We start from the raw sequence: 21996 nt of genomic DNA, 5'->3' as shown, positions 1-21996 counted from the left end.
ACTTCATTTTTTCAGTTAGTCTCAAAGCTGCTACAAGGTCCCTTGGCATACTGATTTTCTAGACTAACGTGGCATTGAGTTCTGTCACAGGGCTAAGAGTCACAGATCATTGGAAGGTGCAGTTAAAGATGCACACAGACATTCCATGTCAACATGCTTTGCCCCTTCATACAAACAAAAAGGGCATCTCGATCTGGCTCTGCTCCGCTATGCCAAATCGATCCCAAAAGGTCCCTCGTTGACATATGGATGGGTACCTTTTGGAATCACTGTTTTTTGGCACAAACCTTCATCGCCCCATGCTCCCTGGCCTGGCCTTGGCCCCTCCCACCAGCCCACCCATGGCCCCTTCCATGCTTGCCTTGGCTCCTTCCCAGGTTGGGTCTGAGGCTGAGAGAATGTGACTTGCCCAAGGGAGGTGGATGGCTCAAAGGAGGGGGAGGAGGCACCCTGGAGGGCAGAGATGGAGCCCACCACCAGCTCTCCCAGTCCCTCCCTCCCTCCCCTGCCTGAATCACCACCGAATGGAGAGGAGGAGGAGGAGGAGGAGGATGGAGGCAAGGCCGAGCGGGGGAAGCGCGGACACCGGGGAATGGAGCGGGGGGAGGGGGAGGAGGAGGATGGGGGGGGAAACTGTTTTTTTAAAAATAAAACTAAGTGCAAAATTGCTAGAATGGCTTAGCAGCTACTTGTTTCTACAAGTTTCACTTAGTTTTATTATTATTTTTTTAAAAAAAGACCCAAAAAGGTGGTACTGTGTGTGTGTGTGTGTGTGTGTGTGTGTGTGACATATCTGGGGATTGTCAACACACACACCCCTGATATTTGCAGGTGACCTTTTTGATTAAGATTCATTTGGAAATTCTTTGATTCATATTACCATGAAAGTGTCAGCATCCTAAGCTCATGGATGAAGTAACAGTTTCAAATTGCACACACTGAGTGATTTTATGCAACAATTGACAAATGTTGCATGCCAATGTGGCAACGGCTACTGATAGCCATCACAAGCCCTCCTTTAAAAAAATAAACCCTTTTTGTTTTCCCATCAGTAGTGATGGTAGTTAATGTCTTCCAAGGAAATCAGGTACGTCATCTTTCCAGCTCCACCTGCTGATTATCCTGCAGACTGCACTCTGGAGTTCTGTGTCAAAACATGAAATATTTTAAAGACTCTGATATTATCAGAAAAGGGCTGGCTAATGCTTCCCTGAAATGGGAGTGCTCAAACTTCCAACATCCCTGCACGCCCACCCTTTTCCCATCCATCCTATTCCCCAGTTTCTCTAATTCTGTTAGAGGAATCATATACTAAGGCTGAATCCCTATCTGTAAAATAATTTACAGATACAGATCAATGCCAATCCTGTAGGAACAAGTGCTGTTTCTCTGGATTCGAAATGAAAGCACTTCTTTTTGATTCATGAGGGTTTAAACCATTTTTTAAACCCCCTCTTTTTTACTCAGTTGTTTCCAAGAAAAATGGAGTTTTACTGTTTTTTGTTTGTTTTTGTTTGTTTGTTTTGCAACATGTCTTGCCAGATCAGTGTGGCATGGGGGTGATATTGGAGGAGGCAGATTGGTGGGTGGCATTCTCCATCTGGCAAGTGTGTTGTTGCAATTTTATTTTTATAATTCAGTGTCTGCAGGGCAGCTGGGCCTAATGGTTGTCATTCACTCACTAACAACTGGGATGGGTAGGGGAAAGAGGAAGAAGACAGACATTTTGATCTACACCAACTTATTCCCAAAAGGAACTGGTGTGCACCCACCCAAGCACACCCAGTCTACCTCCATACTTTTGATTTCATGGCTGGGCTCAGACAGGGAGGTGATGGCTTCAAGGAGGAGGAGGAGGAGGAAAAAACCAGTGCTTAGTCAGGAAGGCAGTGGTGGCCTCAAGGAAAAGGAGAAAGAAACATCTACATTTTTCTTTCACTTTTTCTTTGGGGCTACTGTCTTCTCCGTGGTTGAGCCCTGCTTGTGAGGTTGCTCCAAAGCCAAGCAGCCCATGGCCAAAGGTTTTAGCCAGATTGAAGCACACAGCCACTCATGGTTATGTCCAGCTCAAGACAGTGCTCTGCATATTTAAGATATTAAATTGCTTGAGACCCTACAAGGAACAGAAAATAGAAGACTTAAGCATGGTTTGGACTCCTGTCCAGCAACAACCCTCCACCCATGAGTGTGTGAAGACACATTCAAAGTTCCCTCACTTACTTTTGATCACTCACTCGAACATGATGAAGTGGGGAAGCGGATGGGATGGAGGAGCCATTCAATGATAGTTCAAGCTCGTAAGACTAACAAGAAAACAAGAAAGGTTTTTGGTTGAAATAAAGGCAATGATGGCTAAACAGAATTCCCAGGATGTACAATTGTTGAGAACATGTAGTGAAAACAGAAGGCTGTTCACTCAGCAATTTTGACAGACTAGCTCTGAACAGCTGCTGTCTGCTCACAAGCAAAAACTGTTTAAACATGGACTACAGAAAATACTTTTTAATTTTTTAAACTTAAAAAACACATAAATCAGTATATAATAGGTGTGTTCCACCTTTTATAAAGCTGTAAGTGGGGGGAAATGTTTATGAATGTGCAGTGAGACCTAAAAATACTTAAACAGTTTTGTAATGTTTTGTAATGTTAAGCAATGCAAAGGCTCTACTGATGGGCCTAAACACCCAAAAGGCACCAGGTTCTGGATGCTATTGGAAGCTAGGCAGGGTAGGTCCTAGTTAGTAGTTGAAATATCAGGTGCTGTAGGCTGTATTTCAGAGGAAGGAGCTGGTAAAACTACCTTTGAGTATTCCTTGCCTAAGAAAACCCTATGCAAAATTCATGGGTTTGCCATAAGTTGAAGGCACACATACACACATACACTGCACTGACCCTTAGAGAAATTAATTTTGTATGGCTCTTTAGAAAGTATTTGCCTGGGAATAAGTAGCTGGCAACAGAGGTGCTGAAGCTGTTCCTTAAAAACTTCCTGCAAAATCTTGAAACCGTAATTGTCATCTGGATAGCTATTGGTTTTATACAGCTTTAAAGGCACAAGTGCTAACATAACATGGCTTCATTTTACAAATAGAAGATCATCATAGCTTGGCTGCTGCTGAAAATAGCTTCTCTATGGTGAAGTTCCTCACAGCTGCAGCAATATTTCATGCATGCGATTGAGGTCTCAATCTGAACCTCACTTTGGCAGAAGGATGAAATGGGAAAGGCTTCAGTCTTTTCAAACATGCTGGTCATGTTTCTCTGTCATTTGACTTCTCCTTGAAATCAACATTTTTTTTAAAGCAACAGATTGTGGATTTGGGGCCAGCAAAACAGTAGCCAGCAAAACACACACAGGGCATACAAATATCTTGTACATGCTCTCTTGTTATGCAAAGCAAAGAATAATAACAAAAAGGTTTTTTTGAAGTGCAAATAAGATTTCCCCATTCCCCAAGGTTGATACATATGTTTTTGTACCGTATTTATTTAGTGAAACTGCTATATAATGCACTTCACAGAGCAGCAACAAGAAAGGAACTTGCCCCACAGAGCTTTCAGTAAAAAAGAAGCTTGCATCCTCTTCTTCGCCTGCCAAAAAACATAGCCTGGGAACACAGGAGATCTAGAATTATAGTAAATGAGTGTTCCTTTCCTATGTCACTGAAGTATCTAAACAAATATTATTGATAAAATTTTGATTTTCAGACTGGAATTCACATGACCTGTTGATTTTTTAAAAATAGTTTGTGCATAAATGGTTTGCGGAAGAGCGGAGATAGTTTTCTGGCCAGATGCAGTGCCTAAACTAATTTCCTTTGGCCCCTGTCCCCAGATTTTAATTAACACATGGCAGTAAAAAGAAGATTCCCCTCTTTTTCTTTGTTTTGTTTTTCTAAAGGAAACAAAATTGTTTGCTAAATCAGTAATGCAGGTTGTCTTCTTCATCTGGAATTCTAGAATCCAAAATGATCCAAAATCCAAAAATCATCCACATGGGTGGCTGAGAAAGTGACACCTTCACTTTGTGATGGTTCAATGTACAAATCTTTGTTTCATGCACAAAGTCATGTTTTAAAATTCTGTATAAAAATTACAGTTAGGCTATGTGTTTACAAAACATAAATGCATTTCATATTCAGACTGGGGTCTCACCTTCAAGATATCTCATTTATGTATATGCAGATATTCCAAATTTCACATCTAAAACACTTTGGGTTCCAAGCATTTTGGATAAGGGAATTCAACCTGTAGTAAGATGTGGTCTGTACTTTAATACAGCATCTCTTTGGGTCTAATAACAACCTGATGTCTTTGAATGCAGGTTTTTCCATTTGCTCTTATTGTCAACTGCCCGGGTCAGATTGAGAGTTTTGGCTCCAATTCCTCAAGTCCTTGACCAGTAATATGGTCTTTCTCATTTTCTATTGCTTTCCAAGCATTATTGTCTTTTCCCGCAAGTCACATCACCTCATAAATATGTCCAAAGTACAACAGCCTCAGATTACTGTAGTAATCTTGGTTTCTAGATTCCCAGTTACAAAACTACAACAAAATCCCAGTTTTTTCGGTAAGCCTGAGGGGATCAAGTTTTGTGACAAAGTACATGGTTGGTTCTCAGACCACTGCTTGGGGAACTGACTGTCCTCTGAGGATATAGGAACTGGACAACTTCTACAAAAGTTTCATTGGATCTCCAGCCAGAATTTTCAAAGATTGCTTCTCACTCTAAAGGACTGAATGATTCATACAGCGGAACTGTATAAAATACATTTCCTTGTAACAATAAGATTAATTTGTGACAAGAAAATTAAAAAATGTGACACCTTCCTATCAATGAGATGGTGGGGTCGGGGTGGGCGGATGTGCTGGTATGTCTCTTTTGCACAATTGTTTGCACACAAAGTGAGACCACCCATTAGCTAAACTGAAAATTTGATTGGAACCAGTAAGTTGGATTCTTGTACAGATAAATGATAAATGATTGCCACAGGCAAAACAAACCATCTGCAAAGAGGATGTTCACAAACCCATGGGGAGGGGGTGCTTTGCCTGTAAAATATAGAAAGTGATTGAATAGATTATTTAAACACACATGTAGAACAGCAACACCAGAAGATATCATTGTGTGTTTATTCCATCAGCAGCTTGAAATAACTTACTTTTCAGTATTTACTCTTGCAGGTGAAAATAAGCAGTACACTGTAGACCTCCCACATTATATAGCTGTTCACCTTTTCAAAACAGGTCTATAGAGAGGGAAGATAAACACATTTCAAGACAGCACTCTTCCCTATCCTGGTGCTCTTTCAGATGTGTTGGCTGTGGGGTCTGAAGTCCATTTTATCTGGAATATGCTAAAGTGGAGACAGCTAGAGTTTCAAAAACAAACATTGATAGATATGTTCAACACACACAAGGTTGTCAGGTTGTCCCAGATCTTGTTTAAAAGAACCAACAACATTAGGGATCTAATGAGGAATAGATACATTCAAGGCACACAAAGACAAATCAGAAAACATTTCTGCAACCAGGCTCACAGGACTTCATCCCTATGGCCATTGTGGACTTCCAAGATGTCTGAATTCACAGACCACATTAACCAGGAAAGACATATTTTTACCACTGTGAGCCAGTGTCCTGTGGTTTGAGCACTGGACTAGACACTGGAGACCAGGGTTTGAATCCCTGCTCAGCTATGGAAACTCCCTGGATGATCCTGGGGCAAGTCACATGCTCTCAGCCTCAAAAGAAAGCAAAGGCAAATCCCCTCTGAACAAATCTTGCCAAGAAAATTCTATGTTAGGTTCACCTTAGGGTCCCCATAAATGAGAAATGATTTGCAGGCACACAACAACCTGCAACAGCAGTTTTGTTATTTATGCTATACAGTACAAGTGTCAAGTTTTATGTGGAGAAAAACAACTAGACCTCTTAAGAAGCGTACAGAGAAAACTTTTGTAATATAATAAGGAATAATAAAATTGGTGAGTCACTTCTTGGAACACCATTCTTCTAGAAACCTCAGACCTTGGGCATTTGGGAAGGTAAACATTATTGATAGCAAGATTCTGATGGAAAAGGTGAAGTAGATTTTAAAATTAAAATCTTTAGTCCTTGGAGGCCTGAATATGAACCTTAATCTCCTTTCACTCTTGTTAAATGTTTCCCTTTAGCCCACATACATCCATGTGCCCTTGAATGTTATCTATGTATTTTTTCTTACCATCTGCTTGCAAGATATTAAAAATCCTTCAGCCTTTGCTCACGTTTTTGTTTGTACATTAAAACTTTTCAGAATTCCTAGCTCAGAAATTTCTGAAGTTATAAAATGTAGTCATGTAATGATTTTAATTATTGTGATACTATTTATTCACATGTTGTCCTTTTCATTTAGCCTTCCAAATACCTTAAGAGTTCACACAGATCAATATGCATTGGGCTTTTCTACTAATAAAACTACCATCTTTTCAGCATCGTTTGAGACACATCTCATTTCTGCTCTGGATTCCATTTGATCTTCCCAGTTTCTGCTCCCTTTGGACTTTTCACATGAAGGAGGTAAGCGTCATTAAAACGTGATTAAATCATGGTAATAGCATGATTGGAGGGAAGATTATCACACCCCCACATACTTCTCCCGTTCATGTCCCATGCATAAACATTAATGGATGCATCATTGGGTAATAACAAGAGTTTCCGTTATTACCCAATGATGTGTCTGTTACAGTTTATGCATGGGACATGAATGGGAGAAGCGCACAAGGGTGTGATAATCTTCCCCCTGATCTTGCTATTACAATTTAATCACATTTTAATGATGCTTGCCTCCCGTGTGAAAAAGTCATTTGTATTCCTATTGTGCAATCATGGTCAGAATTCTGCATGCACTACTTAGCTTTGTAAATACCTTAAGCTGCCTAGCTAAATTGCAGCTCCTGGTCCAACCTCCCCATACTTACTTTACCAGGTTTCAGCTGCACGGACTGAAGAGAGTCCATTTTCCTGCTGACAGAGGCACAGGTGGATGACTTTTCCACCTCCCTCCTGCCAAATATGGGTTCCAGTTCTGATGGTTGTAGCCTTGCTTGCAGGTGGGAGGGGGGTGACAATGTCATTCACCCGTGCCTTGACAGCCAATAGAGTGGATTTCCTCCATGGATAGAAGTCTGTATGGCTCAAGGCCAGCAAATCAAGTTGGGGTGAATGTGCAGTAATGATCATGGCAACAGTGCCACTATGGTGACTACATAAGAACCATGAATACAGATCTGCTATGGATATGTAGCTCCAGGTTACTGATTTGTAAGTATGATCCTGAATTCCAGCCCATAAATACTGCATTCATTCAGTTTCCTTTTTGTCTTAAAAGCAGTGGGAATTTTACCATTTAATTCCTAAAATGCAGTAGTTGGAATTGTAGGAGTCTTCAAATGTAGTTGGAACGCAACTCCCATCAACCGTAGCCAGGAAATCAATGGTGAGGAATACAGGGAATTGAAATTCAGCATCTGAAGATCTGCACAATTCCCACACCAGAATTTGTGTTCGGAACTCTCCGTGCATTGGACCAGTGATCACACAAGCACATGGATGTGCAGAATCCTGTTTGTTCATCTAACAAAAGTGCAAATGCAAATTATTTCCACTGAAGCCTGTAAAAATGTCATGTGTAGTAAATGCAAATGCAACTACTCTATTAGTATCTCTGCACTAGAGAAGTTGCATGCAGTTGCAGAAAAACAGACATGCAGGCAACTGGCAGAGAGATAGGCTGAAAATGGTTTTCCTTCTACTTCAAAGAAGAAAATGCTTAATGTTTATGCATTTATTTCACATTCAAAACAATCCCAGTCCTGTAAAACATTCCACTCTGGTTTTGTGGCCACAGTATGGTATTAAACATGTAAAGTACTATTTAGTTAGCAATACACTCAGTAGATCCTCAATGCAGAGAACATTTCTTTATTTGAATATAATGGAGTTCCTTTTTCAATTTGATGTACGCACATTAAATATCCTTACTTTTATTACATGAAGAGAGATTTGGCAGATAATGTATACACACTTCCACATTTTACAGATTTACACTGTACATCATCATCCTACACAGAACATGCCCTTTCACAAGTATACAAACAGTTTTTCCCTGGGGATTTTATAAAAACACACTTGGCCTAGTAGTTTTGGCTGTTGGTAATCTGACACAGAGGAACATACCAGAAAGATGAGTTCACAAATATACCAGCTGTACTTGGAATGAAAAATGCAGAAATGTGAAAGTGATTTCAGATGTCACTGATTAATGGACTGACATGTAAACATACACACAATGAGAAAATCAGCTATTGAAAGGGGTGATCTTGCAAAGCATTTACATTCTAAAGTGGCCAGAACCACTGCCAAGCTTTCATTACAAAGAACATTTCCCTATGATTGTTCCTGCTTTCTTTTTAATATAGACAGGAAGGCACAGGAAAAAGGCTGAAGATCACTAATTTTGGTGGATGCTGCAAGAGCATCTTGTGAGCAATTTGTGTGTGTCATACCATTCTGACACTCAAAGACGTGTCTGCAGCAATATCCTCCACAAATCTCTGTACACAATATAGAGAGCCCAGCAGGGAAATAACCTTAAAATTACACCTACAAAGCCTGGTGTAAATGGACATTTAGCATGCCGCTGTTTGTAATCATGGCTATAATCATGTTTAAATACAGATCAAATAAAATGACCGTTGATCAAGAAGACTGGTGGATAGTTGGATAGATCTAAGGGTGGAAATTGTGTTCCAAATGTCATAGAGCTGCAGCTCCCAGCATTCCTCACTATTGTCTAATCTAACTAGGGCTGGTGGGATATGCAGACCAATGACACTTGGAGGGCCACACAATTCTCTGCTGAACTGACTATATATCCACAATAAATATGACATGAGTATCTGTCATCTACAGAGATTAACATCTTGTCCTATGGTAACAAGTGATACAGACAGACTAGGAGTGGTATAAAAAGACTCCAGAGAGTTCCCATTAGTACTGGCACAGCAAGAGAAGAATACGACAAGGTCTATTGGCTTTAACTTGGTTTTATCCAGCTGTTCTAAGGCGGGGAGGGGGGGAGGATTTTGGTAGCCTTGGCCACCAATTGTGCTCCCCCACCACAAAATTCTATGGAAGCCGAGAATATCTTTTAAAACAAACACTTTACTTGAAATGCTTTACAGGCATTTTAGATGTTTACTGCTGAAAAATCAACAGAAAACCGATAACAATCAATTTGCTTGTTTTGAATGGAAAAGAGGCCTGTTTTAAATGGGGTTTTCTCCCTAATTGCAGCAATGTAATTTCCTGCCAAATTTGGGTGGGATGATTTTGGGGAGTACTTTGAGGTTACATAGAAATATATTTTGGGGCTGCTTGTTTCCCATTATTTTTAAGGCAGGAGTAGGCAACTATGGCCCTTCAGATGTTGGTGGACTGCAATTCCCATCAATCTTAGGCAATATAAATAGTGAAGGATCATGGGAGTTGAAATCCAACATTATGAAGGGTCACAATCATAAAGAATATTGCTTACTGCTGTAAATTTGGGGGCAATGACAAATTTTAAAATGTTAAGAACTTTTTCTTAACACTAGAAATTGTAGTTCTGGAAAGGTGAGTCATAGAATCATAGAGCTGGAAGGGCCATCATGGGCTGCTGAGTCCAACCCCCTGCTCAATGCAGGCTCTCCAGCTAGAGCCTCCTCAGTAGGTAGCTGTCCAGAATCTTTTTGAAGACCTCCAGAGATGGAGACACCCCTCACCTCTCTAGGCAACTGATTCCATTGTCAAACAAACACTGTTACTCTCAAGAAGCTCCTTCTAGTATTCAACCAAAACCTATTCTCCTGTTACTTCAAACCATGGTCCTACTGTGTGAAGTCGAAGGCTTTCATGGCCGGCATCCATAGTTTTTTGTGGGTTTTTCGGGCTATGTTCTAGCAGAGTTTCTTCCTGCGTTTCACCAGCATCTGTGGCTGGCCTCTTCAGAGAATGTTTGCCTGGAAAGGACATAGCTATATATATTGTGTGACCTGGAAAGGCAGGAGTGATTTGCATGTATATTGTTCGTTGCTAATGGCAGGCTCAGGGTGGGAAGGTCTGCAAGATAAAGACTCAACAAATGCAAATGAGAACTCTCCCAGAAGACAATGAGCACTATCAAGCAGACATAATCCTCTTGTGCAGACCCTTCAGCCTGCCATTAGCAACGAACAATATACATGCAAATCACTCCTGCCTTTCCAGGTCACACAATATATATAGCCAAGTCCTTTCCAGGCAAACATTCTCTGAAGATGCCAGCCACAGATGCTGGCGAAACGTAAGGAAGAAACTCTGCTAGAACATGGCCACATAGCCCGAAAAACCCACAAAAAATCATGGTCCTACCCTTTGGGGCAGCTGGCAATAGGCCTGCTTCATCCTCTCTGTGGTAAAACTATTTTCTTATGTGAAAGACACACAGCAGCATGTGATAAATATATTATTTGCCCACCACATGAATGAGTCAGCAAGCTTCCTTAAACCTCCCCTACCACATATAACAGCTCTAGCAGTAGCAGGTGTCTTTTTGCCTCTGAGCCAATGTATACAGCCTTCATCTGGCTGACAACCACACTCTCCAATCTACAGTTGGGGAATCTCTCTTCTTATTGCCTAGAACTGCATAAAGCACATGTAAATAACTGGCATGTGCTTCACCGTTTCAGTGTCCATGTAGAAGTTTAGACAAGGGGTGTGATTTTTTAAAAGTCATGACATTAAAGTAGATTTTTGTAAACATTTATACATTTTATGCATATATAAATATTACTTGGACATTAGTCCTGCAGTTGCCTCGGACACAGCAAGATCCAACAAGAGCTGCTTTGCTAGTCCTTGGAATGTTAACTCCATGTCAAAGCATGCTCTCTACCTTTTATGTAGTAAAACAGAAATGCTCTTTCTCCAACAACCAGAATCACCCCTTAGAAACAATATGCCAGAATTTAGATTCTCCAGTTGCCCTTTAGACCATAAGCTTTGTTTATTCTTGTGGGTGGAGAGAAAGAAAAAAACTTTTCTGCTGACTCCTTAGTTCTGCAATTCAATGCACCCACCCTTTCTCCCAGTTACATAGAGAAGCTAAATTCACTTACATAATGGAAGGGAAACAAACAATGATTGTCAACACTTTGGAATAAACTCGCTTTATTCCCCTTTTGTCCTGGGTGTGCTTCTAATAAGCCATAATGGGATCTATCAATGGATATTCTGGTCAAGGTTTGATAAAAGGTAACAGATACTAGAAAGGCAATTTGGCAATGGCTCTGTTTCTGATCAGTCAAAGATCACTGAGAGAGAAGGAGAGAGAGAGAGAAGGAGAGAGAGAGAGAGAAATACTAATAAGCAATGTATAAGTTATGTGAACACTACTGGAACAGCACTAGCTGTCTGGGTAGAAACATCATAGAACAATAAAAGAACAAAAATGCAGACATACTACACAGAAACCGTTAACTACACATAACATTAATTAGAACATATACAGTACTAAATAAGGAAATGGAAACACTACTTGCTAAAGCCATAGCATTTTCTGAATTTGCTGAAACATGATGCTTCTGTATGGCTCACAGCTTGTTTTATATGCCAAAATATGCAGAAATATGAACATAGTAAGATAATGTCAAAACATATCTCAGATCTATTGCAGACCCAATTTTTCATAGATAAAACTATAACATCAAAACCTCCACCAAATTCTTTGCACCATCAGAACTTTATGCGATTAAGTATCAAGCTTTGTGTTCTCAAGGACAGGTTAAATTTTAACTGCCACTACATATTAATGACCTCGGAACAGTCTAGAATACTGGAAATAATCTGGATTAAGTACTTGTAAATTCCACAGATTTTCAGAAGTAATTTACAGTTTATTCAGAAGTAATATACAGTGCACCCTTTCCATCCACGGGGGTTCAGTTCCAGCTCCCCCCCCCCACTAGCAGATGAGACAAAATGTGCATGCTCAAGCCCTATTATAGTCAATGTGCGGCAACGTATGAGGGCCCACTGTACACTGAAAATTTTGTCAGTTAAATGGGTAGAGGATTACAGTTTTACTGATCAATCCTACTAGCAGGGAGAACCAACTGTGGAAGAATAACCTAGTCCTATTGGGCTCATAGCAGATGGGACACAAGAGATGGAGGGGGACATGGTTCCCTTTTTTGTTTGCTTTTTTGATGATTTCCTTCCCAATGGTAAGGAAATTATGTATACCACCTTGACGCTGAGTATACATTCCCTGTCATTCTTACAAGGAGCCCCTGGTCTTAGCAAGGGAGGTGGCTCACTCTGTCACTGCAGGGTATGAATCCCACCTTGGCCCAGTCCACAGATGTCTTGGCCCCCATCAGGGGATGTATCTGGAGACCAAGATAGCTTTGGATCAAATGGATCCCAAGCACATGCTGCTCTTGTTCTGACCATTAGAAGAATACACCAGAGACTGTTAACTTCATCATACAAGTTTTTGTTAAAGTTGCACATAAGCATGAATGCGGCCTTGGAGAGTCTAAAACCATGAATTTATATGAAGCTTGTTTGACCGTACTTCTAATGTATTCTAAGAATAATTTAGGTAGACAATGAACAGATTTTACAGCAGAAGAGGACCAATACCAGGACCATTATATTCTTCCTGCTGCCCCCCTTTTGTCTCTACCAACATTGGAAAGTTACAAAGAAGAACATTGGAGGTGTCAATGAAAAGTTGAGAGGAGTAATCTGAAGCCAGATTTTCCCCTCTTGGGGGGCAAGGGAGATAATCTTTACTTTGTGGATGTGGCAATATAAACTCTCCTATTGTCCTAAAGCTGCTGTATTAGGGATCATAGTACTACATCTTTCAGCATGTGGTGGAATTCCACTGAATTCAGTAGGACTTAATTCTGAGTAGACATACATAGAATTCTGCTGTATCCATCCCAGCAAAATCAGCCAGACCTACCAGTGTTTGGCCTAAATCCAATTCTAAATCCCAACTCATTGAATCAATGGGACTTTGTTGCTGATTTACCAAGTTCACATTAGTTCAATGGCTTTAGTCTAGTTTGGACTTACATTTGGGTTTGACTGACTGATCTTTAGCTGGATCTTACCCTTTTGCACATATATTTCCAAGATAGATTTTACAGTTCATAAAATGCTTTCGGTTGTCAAATTTATAAATACAAACAGGCATCCGTAAAGAAATATATCATGTTATATTACATTCCATATAATATATAAACATATATGCCTATACTTCATATGTATAGAGATGTATTTTATATAATATAAAATCAACGTATGTATCTATACATTGCATATTGTTTATAGTATACACTGTTATTATTTTTAATCGTGTTTGCATTATTTGGAGATATAAGAAGAAATGTATAGCAAAAGGCTTATTTTTCCCCAAACTATCATAGGAAGCTGCCCATCTAGACACACCAAGCACTCAATGACTGAGTTCCAGTTATGGTGAAAAGGAGAGATATAAATACAGTGATTGACTTATGGAATGATCCTGAGATCTTTTGCACTCCAATATTATTCTCTGCCACTAAGGGTGCACCTACACCATAGAAATAATGCAGTTTGACACTTTAACTGACATGGCTCCATCCTACGGAATTTTGGGATTTGTAGTTTTGTGAGGCACTAGCTCTCTTTGGCAGATGAGGCTAAAGAACTTGTAAAACTATAACTCCTATGATTTCATATGATGGAGCTATAGTACTCAAAGTGGTGTCATATTGCATTATTTCTATGTTGTCAGTGCACCCTACGATATGGGCCACACTCAGTGTTTATTGTTGTCATTAATAGGAAAACAAAAGGCATATGTTGGGGATATTGTGTTCTTTTTAGCAGCATCAAGAGGCAGAAATGAAAGTGACAGATAATATGATGCCTATATGAGATTATTAGGAATCCAGCAGTAGAACTAAAGGTATCTTTTTCATTGACATAGACATCTAAGTCAACAGATTCAACAAGTTCTTTAAAGCATGCACTCAATCAGTCAATCAATAAAATGAGATAAGGAAGGAAATCTATTTCTTTTCCAAGTACTTCTTTGCACAACAATTATGAAGTGAGAAGCAAGTCAAGCATGGATGGAGTCAGCCAACCCCAGTTCACTAAATGCTGGGAGTGGGGTCGATGGGGTGGGGGGGGGGGGAGGAAAGAAACTAGAGATTGCTCCTTTTTTTAAAGTCAGATAGGGTCAGTTAGAAACAGAGGTAGGGCTAGTTAGAAATAGAGTTGGATAGGACCAGTTAGGAAGAGAGGCATGGAGGAGAGAGTTCAGGGAGACAGCTGAGGTGTTACAATGTAGGAACAAGCTAGATGTTTTATCTGTTACAATTAATCTTTGTTTTTATTACTACATTGAATCAACTGATCAACACAGCCACTTGGCCAGTCTGGCCCAAAGACCAGATCCAATGAGGGTAAAAAGGCAAGGTGAGTCATAGGACAGCAAGGGTTGGAGTTACAGGGCCAATTTGGACAAGGAGATCCATTACACCAACCCATGGAAGCCATGATTATTTCTTTAAAAAGGAAACAAAAGGCGCAGTACAGACTGGCAAGGAAATGCCAGCCCATTGTGCTGCACAGCATTGCCATGGCAACCACACTGCGTGGCACAGCTGTGCAGTAAAAAAGGAGCCGCCTGGAGTGGCTCCTTTTTTGCGATGTCATAAGAGCTGTGTCACAGCCCTTATGACGACACTTCCTTTTAGAGACGTGTGGGCACTAGGTGCCCACGTGTCATCAATACGTGCCTCATGTAGGCGGCGGCACTCAAAAATGGCGTTGCCCACACGTACTAGGGCTTGGGTTTGTGCGGTTGGTGCATGCTCCCGAGCCCTAGAATCGCTGCCGCCATGCCACAAAGCACCCATATGTATTGGCCAAAGAGCAATAGCTGGTACCCAGGACAGAAAAATATCTGATGACACACCAAGAGCCTGCACATGTGGGCCTGTAGGGATTTTGACTTTTTTTTTCTATTTGAATAAATCTGCTTCCATGCTATATAAAGTGCTTCTGATCTCGATCACAGTGAAGAGATCTGTGCATGACTAGGTGCTGCAGATTGCACCATTTAAGTCTTGGTATATCTGTAAAAAAAAGTACCAAGAGATGTCCCTGTCAGAATACTATGAACAGAGACCAACTTCACTATCGTTGCCTCTCTCTGAATCCTATATCCAATCACTGCTGGAAAATCATATGGTCAACTAGGTGCAGTAACAGTGTCACACATCACCTACATTCATAAACTGCCAACGCAGAAATCACAGAAGAGGGGAAACCGTTCAAGAATTTCTAGTAAACATATAGCAGTGCTTCCTGCTGTTTCCTGCCTGATAGGAACAGACGTTATTTAATATGAATGCAAAACCTGGCTTTGCTAGTGTGGTTGGTGAACAGGGAGACAGGAAATCTAGAGGAAAAGGAATTATGGTTGCCTTGTTTGCTTCTGAGCTGAAAATACTGATTCAACCTACCCCTTGTTTAAGAAATAGCACAGCAGCTTTCTTTGTACTTCCTGTGCTTTTCCCCATAGGTGTTCAGAGTTTCTTCAAAACATTGTCACAAAAACACAATGTCTGTGTGTATGTATACATTTTAGCCATGCAATAAATTTGGGGAGAATATGGGGGGGGGGGCCTGAATACAGGTAACTCAAAAATAAGACAACTTTCTCTTAACCTAGCCTTCTCCAGATATGCTGAATTTAGGGTTGCCAGAAGTTATGCTTATTATGCAGGCAGCCCCTGCTGAAATTCCCACTTCTACACAACCATTAAAGGGGCAGAAGCCCTGCCTTGTATTTCACCTGGCAAGCCTAGGTGTATGACAGCTCTCATCTTATCCAGCTAGTGTGGATCTCTGGGCTTAAGAAGGTACGGGTCGTAGTACAATCCATCTGTTGGCACCTGATCAAAAAAGGGCTGACCTAAGACATAAATGATAAGAGGGCCAGAGATTCTCCACTCCTGTGGGCAAATTTTAATCAAAGTATAAATTATATAATGGATATGGAAGTCACACAAGCTCCTCACAAAAAAACTTGTTATAATCAGAGTTTTTGCTACAAAGTGTGGACAGTACACCTAGTTTTAGAGGAGAATTGTGAGAGGAGGTGTGGTTCTCACATTTGGGAGACAGAAATCAAAAGCAATTTGGGGATGGATCTTTGGCCCCAGTTTGCTTCAGGGTGGTGGTGGTGGTGCTCAGCCAGAAAAAAGATCTTGAAGATTTGCTGTGGTCTAAGGGCCACATGATTCCATTCCCTGGTTTTGGAACAGCGATATAGTTTAAAAATAAAAACATCGACAAAGAGAAATAAGCACTACTAAACAGTGTAACTAGGCATGTCAGTGGAGTGGTAAGGGATAGGAATTACTCCTGTCAATGAAACTGCAGGCTTTAAATGGAGTTGAAACAGTTTTGAGATCTACCATTTGATGGTCGTGCTATTTTTGAGAGAACTTAAGTCTGGTTTTTAAATTGACTGGCAACAATTAAAGAAGTAAATGTGTTATCATTACATTTCAACCTTCCTGCATTTCATGTGTCATATTCCCTCTGAAGTGCATTTTTAGTGCTCTATACATATTTGCCCAGTGGTGGGTACAATTAGTCAATGGCTTTCTCTCTCATATTTTAACCTCTCCTGCTTGTAATGTATACAAGTGTGTGTGTGTGTGTGTGCGCGCGTGCGCACCAATTTCATAGCTACAGATTTATCTCATCTTGCTGCTCTGCAATGAAACTTATAAAGTCAGGGGGAAACCATTTGACCAATGCTTCTCCTGAAAAAAATGTAATATGGGTACTTGAATTTTCAAAAAATGTCAAACTTCACAAGGTTTGGGTAAATGAGGCCACCAACCTCTGTCAATTTCAGTGAAGAAGAAGCTGAAAGTAGCTTGGACTTGAAGGCAGCAATCTTAGGACTGTATCTAAGGATCAGCAAATCAGGGCTATAGTCTGACCCTGGCTGGAACAGAACCTGGGAATAGCACTTTTTCCACTAATCTCCCAGAATGTCCCAGGAAGAAGACTTTTCCAATTTCTGAGCTTGAGAGATGGATAGTGACATTTAAAGCAAGCTAAAGTATGAGGTGTAAATACTGGACATATGGACTGCTTTAGGAAGGGTGGGGAGGGTAATTTTCAAATGATAATTAAAACACTTTTTGAATTTAAAAAAGTATTTTTAATCTATGGAAAGATGTAGTATAATAGCACTTATTTATGGGCTACCAGACTAAAAAAGCTTTTAGTTTGATGCAATCAGGTAGTTCCTCTGTTCTTATGGAGCTCTGCACCAAGTGGAAGCAATAAGATTATTGGCATTTCTTCAAAGGATTAAACAAAGCAATGCTTCCCCACACAGAAAAGATAGCTAGAACTATGGATGATAAAACATTTATCTACATCTAGCACAAGTAGAAGCTAGAGGGATATCTGAATAGGCAGAAGCAGCATTGCACAACAGATTGGGAAGTTACATGTAACAACATGAGCAGGAATCTGAAATATTGTCGAGATTTTTTTTAAACAAGCTTTAAGTACAAAATCATTGTTTCTGAGAGTATCTTCAATGTTGCAAAGAGTCTGGAAGCAAGAAAGCATGGCTGGCATGCAGTTTGTCTTTTCCAACTTGTTGTTTTAGCATGCAAAATGCCAGTTTGCATATCTCCCTTGCAGTGGGATGCAAGGTCCACCTTAAACTGGTACGTATTTTACTTTCTGCATGAGTGATTTATGATTTTTTGCCCGTCTGCATATTTTACAAAAAAGGTGGGAGGCAGCAACAACCCATGATACATCCCTCCCTCTATATTTGTTTACAGTGCAACGTGAATTTCTCTGATTGGAGGGATAGTACACGTAATTTACAACCTGAGAAAGAAATGCAAGTAATCCCAATTGTTCAATTTTATGTGGCTGCTGAATAAAGCCTACATAAAAGTGAACAACATAGAATCACAGAGTTGGAAGAAACCACAAGGGCCATCCAGTCCAACCCCCATTCTACTTTGCTGTAGCCATTTAAAGGTCTCGACACTTCTTATTCAGTGCTTTCCCAGCTGTACTGTTCAAAACCTATTTCTAGACAACAGTATCTGAAAAACTGTTATAACAAGATAAAGAAACTGTAAAATAACACTTATATAGCTCAAGGAAAATTGGTTTTCTCATATCCTATATAGCATCTGGACCATTAAAGGACTTATATTAGCAACAAGACATCTGCATCTAAGCCACAGGCTTTCATATGGCTAGATCATATGTGTCCTCCAGTTGCATTTCAAACATAATGTGTTGAAGTGGCACAGTCATTTTTTTTCTCCTTAGGTTTCTGAGGCTTCTTCTGTCGATTCACACTACATCTTTCTTCTCTTCCATGCTTTCCACCTTACTATTTCCCATTAATGTAGGGAAAGGGGGACCCGTGGCTACAAAGACAATGCTGGTCTTCTAGGACCATGCACCACACATCTTAAACAAGATGAATATGCAGGTCTTTGGTAGTTCTTTGTGCACTTCCCTCGCCTTATTAAAAAAAAAAAATCTGTCTACTTTTCTTGCCTACCTTCTGTCAAGGCTACATCCCACATAAAAGTTTCTATTTGGATACCAAGTATTATTAGATTCTTGGAAAGTAACACAATAATAACAATAATGAGATTTTGTATTGTGGCAGTCCTACTTTGGAGCTGGTGCTTGCTTTTCCTTCTAAAGCTTAAGCTTAGTTATGGCTCTGGATTCTTCAGTGATTACATACAGGAAGGAAGCAGACAAAACACCACATCTATCTAAATGGACAGTGCATGTCAAAAGCATGGTTTACAGCTGGTGATTGATCATCACTCCCAATCTGTACAGAGGCTTCAGATTTCATTTTTAGAAGTATTACACAAGTGTGCCTTATGTCTAAGAGCAGGTTTTAAAAAATCCTATCCTCCAAATGAAAGGAAATCTGTAAAAAGACCAAATTTAAAATGGGGTTCTGATGACAAAACAGTTTAGTTTTTAAAAGCTCTGAGATCAGCAATGAGCATAGAATTCAACAAGGACATTGCAACTATCCACGGATGTGGGAACAACTGAAATAACAATTAAACTTATATTAAAATTAAGACATTACAGTGTATATTAAAAGAATGTCTTGGAAGCATTAACATAATGGCTTCAATTCAGAAAAAAGGTAACCACCTTACAAATCCCACTGAACTCCGTTGGAATAAAGTACATAGTTAAGAGGTGCCTTTCTGTGCCTACTGCATTTCTTTGGAAAAATGCAAGTATGACAAGGCAGACCAGGGTGGGGGAAAAAAATTTTTTCTGTGGGATATGGGCTCACCTTTCTCCCTCTCTTTTGCTATCTTATTCTCTGTTTTCCAGAACAGCCACACCTGGCAACTGATGAAAAAAAACTTTTTACCTGGCAGTCTGAAAGCACTGCCTTGAGATATATGCTGAGTTCAGATAGCATGCAGTCCAGTGTTGTCTAAGTAGGGAAGAAATATTACAGCAATGATTCTATTCCCAGAGCTGATGGGACAGTTGAGAATATTTTTTTCTTTTCATTTCATTTTTCAAAGCAATTTCTAAGGCCACATACAGTAGCTAAGTAGAAGAAAATATGGTCACTCAATTTATACCGTAAATGGAATGGAAGTTCATCAATCTTTTCTAAATGCTGCAATTATTTGTTTTATAGATGTTAATTTTTGCCCAGAAAAAGGGACTATAGTATTTCTGTATTTCATTTTACAGACTATTTAACATATGCTGGAAGTCATGGCTCATCTTAAAAGCATATTAATTATTATGATTTTAATTTGATTTTTCTAAGCAGGAGCTGTCACACACACTTATATGTGAATAGATGTCTTTGTGAGTTTTCAGTTTCATACAGGAGACTGTATATACATAGCAGCTCCCCAACTTCAGACTTTCCCAAATGTATGGTTGGGAGTGGGGGTGGGAACTGATGGGATGGGTGATGCTAGATGTGGATCCAACAGGCATAGCTCAGAGCTTGGAAAAGTCATTTTTGTGGAGTAGAACTCTTAGAACCCCAAAGCTAACAGAGAATTCCAGTAAGTTCTAACTTCTGGTTTGTTTCCAAGCTCTCCCCTCTCTCCCCTTCCATGTGTTTGGTGAATTCTAAACTAAGAGCTTAGAAAAGTTACATTTTTGGACTAGAACTCCCAAAATTCTAAGCCAGTAAGGTCATGCTATAATCCAGGAGCTACAATACTAAAGAAACATTTCTGAAATCTGGGGAACATTTGAAGAGGACTTAAATTTATTTTCTAATCTTTTGTCACAGATATTTCATTTTGAGAGTAGGAGTTCTGCTACATGGTCATCTTCCATGATCTAAAAATCTGAAGCCTTTGTCCATCCAGCCAGGAGATATGACACTTGGAAAGAGAGGAAAACAAATTGTAAATGGCTTTTTATCCACAATCCTTCCCAAGTTACATTAACACTTGGGTTCTGGTGTCAGGGAGTCGAAGTCCAACCAAGCCTCCACAGACCAGAACTGTAGAAGCCAAAAGAATAGGAATCGATTTGGCAATGACAACAAAGGAACCAAATATTAAGTTCCCAAGAACAGCTGCTGCTTTGCATAACGCGTTTAGAAAGCCAAAGCCTGTTGCCCTGAAAGAGAAAGAGAAATAAGATGTTAACATGGATGGAAGAAGTAAATTAGGAAAAATAAGTATAGTGAAGAGAGAAACTATATACTAGTTTATATGCCATTTCTGAAAATGGTTAACACATGAAGAAGTACATGTCCTCTGTACCAATGCAGTATTCCTTCTGAAAAATGCACCCCTTAAAATAATACTGTTTAGCTGGAGGATGAAGATTTTCTTTTCTTTTCCTTTAAAGGCAGTTTGGAGACAGAGGAACCATGTGGGAATTGTTGAGGTGGGGCCAAATATAGATTTGATACTAGAACCTTACAGAATTATATGCCAAGAATCCAGTATAGCAAAAGAACATAGGCACCTTCACTTATTCTCACATCCCCAACACACCATGTGTGAGGATTTAAACTGGTCGAAAGAAGGACAAGACTGATCCAGTGACTTCCCAATCTAACTCCAAGGCTCAGTTGCTGCACTACTAAGGAAGAGTGGAGTGGGTGTTTATAATGGGTTATAAAAAACAAACAAACAAGGAAACATAGGAATAAGAGGTAATTAACACATTAAACATACAAAATGTATTAAAATACAGCAAAATTCTGGGGAAATGAAAATGCCTTTCCCTGGCACTAAAATCGTACCATTATTGGCACTTACCAGGCCTCCTTGGAGTACCATCCAGAGCACTGAACACCAGGTTTGACAATTAATTAATAGTTGCTAGCTGTCAGATTGTCATTTTCATTGCCATTAAGAAATGTAATTGGCTGAGTCATTTAAATTAATAATACATTACTTAGGCATTAATTTTCAGGAACTCGATTTTCCAGTAATTACTATGACATTCTGATAATGCAAAATGAGGGTACTGCTGCCAGTAAGGATTTTGCATCCCTAAATGAAAATTTCCTCCAGTCCCCCAATTTCTAGCATTGCAGTGAGACACCAAAAATCATTAATGCCTAAAACTCTTATCTTTGTTGTGTTTGCATTACCTTTGCCTGCCCTTTTTCTTTGGATGCCTAAACTGCATCACAACTGAAGTTTTAAGGTACTGCAATGTTTGAAAATTGTGGACTGAAAGAAAATTTCATGGAGTAGGCAAATTTCATGGGGGGGGGGGATGCCTAAATTTTTGCCTCCTCCCCAGGTAGCTACATAGTAGCAGACTTGAATTCCATTTTGGGATAAAGGCAAGATATTAATAAATAAATAAGTAAAT

General features: G+C 39.8%; 1 protein-coding gene across 2 annotated transcripts in view; it reads right to left on the bottom strand.

Moving 5' to 3' along the window:
* Positions 1-10355: 10355 nt before the first annotated feature.
* Positions 10356-21996, bottom strand: part of SV2C (synaptic vesicle glycoprotein 2C) — a 134497-nt gene continuing 122856 nt past the window's right edge. For both annotated transcript variants that reach the window (XM_042454228.1, XM_042454227.1), the window contains one exon: positions 10356-20781. In XM_042454228.1, coding sequence (XP_042310162.1) covers positions 20598-20781 — 184 coding nt within the window. In that variant the 3' untranslated portion in view covers positions 10356-20597. The remainder of the gene's footprint in view (positions 20782-21996) is intronic.

Source organism: Sceloporus undulatus, chromosome 2, assembly GCF_019175285.1.
Source record: "Sceloporus undulatus isolate JIND9_A2432 ecotype Alabama chromosome 2, SceUnd_v1.1, whole genome shotgun sequence".
Taxonomy (NCBI): Eukaryota; Metazoa; Chordata; class Lepidosauria; order Squamata; family Phrynosomatidae; genus Sceloporus; species Sceloporus undulatus.
This window is presented reverse-complemented; position numbering and strand designations above follow the sequence as displayed.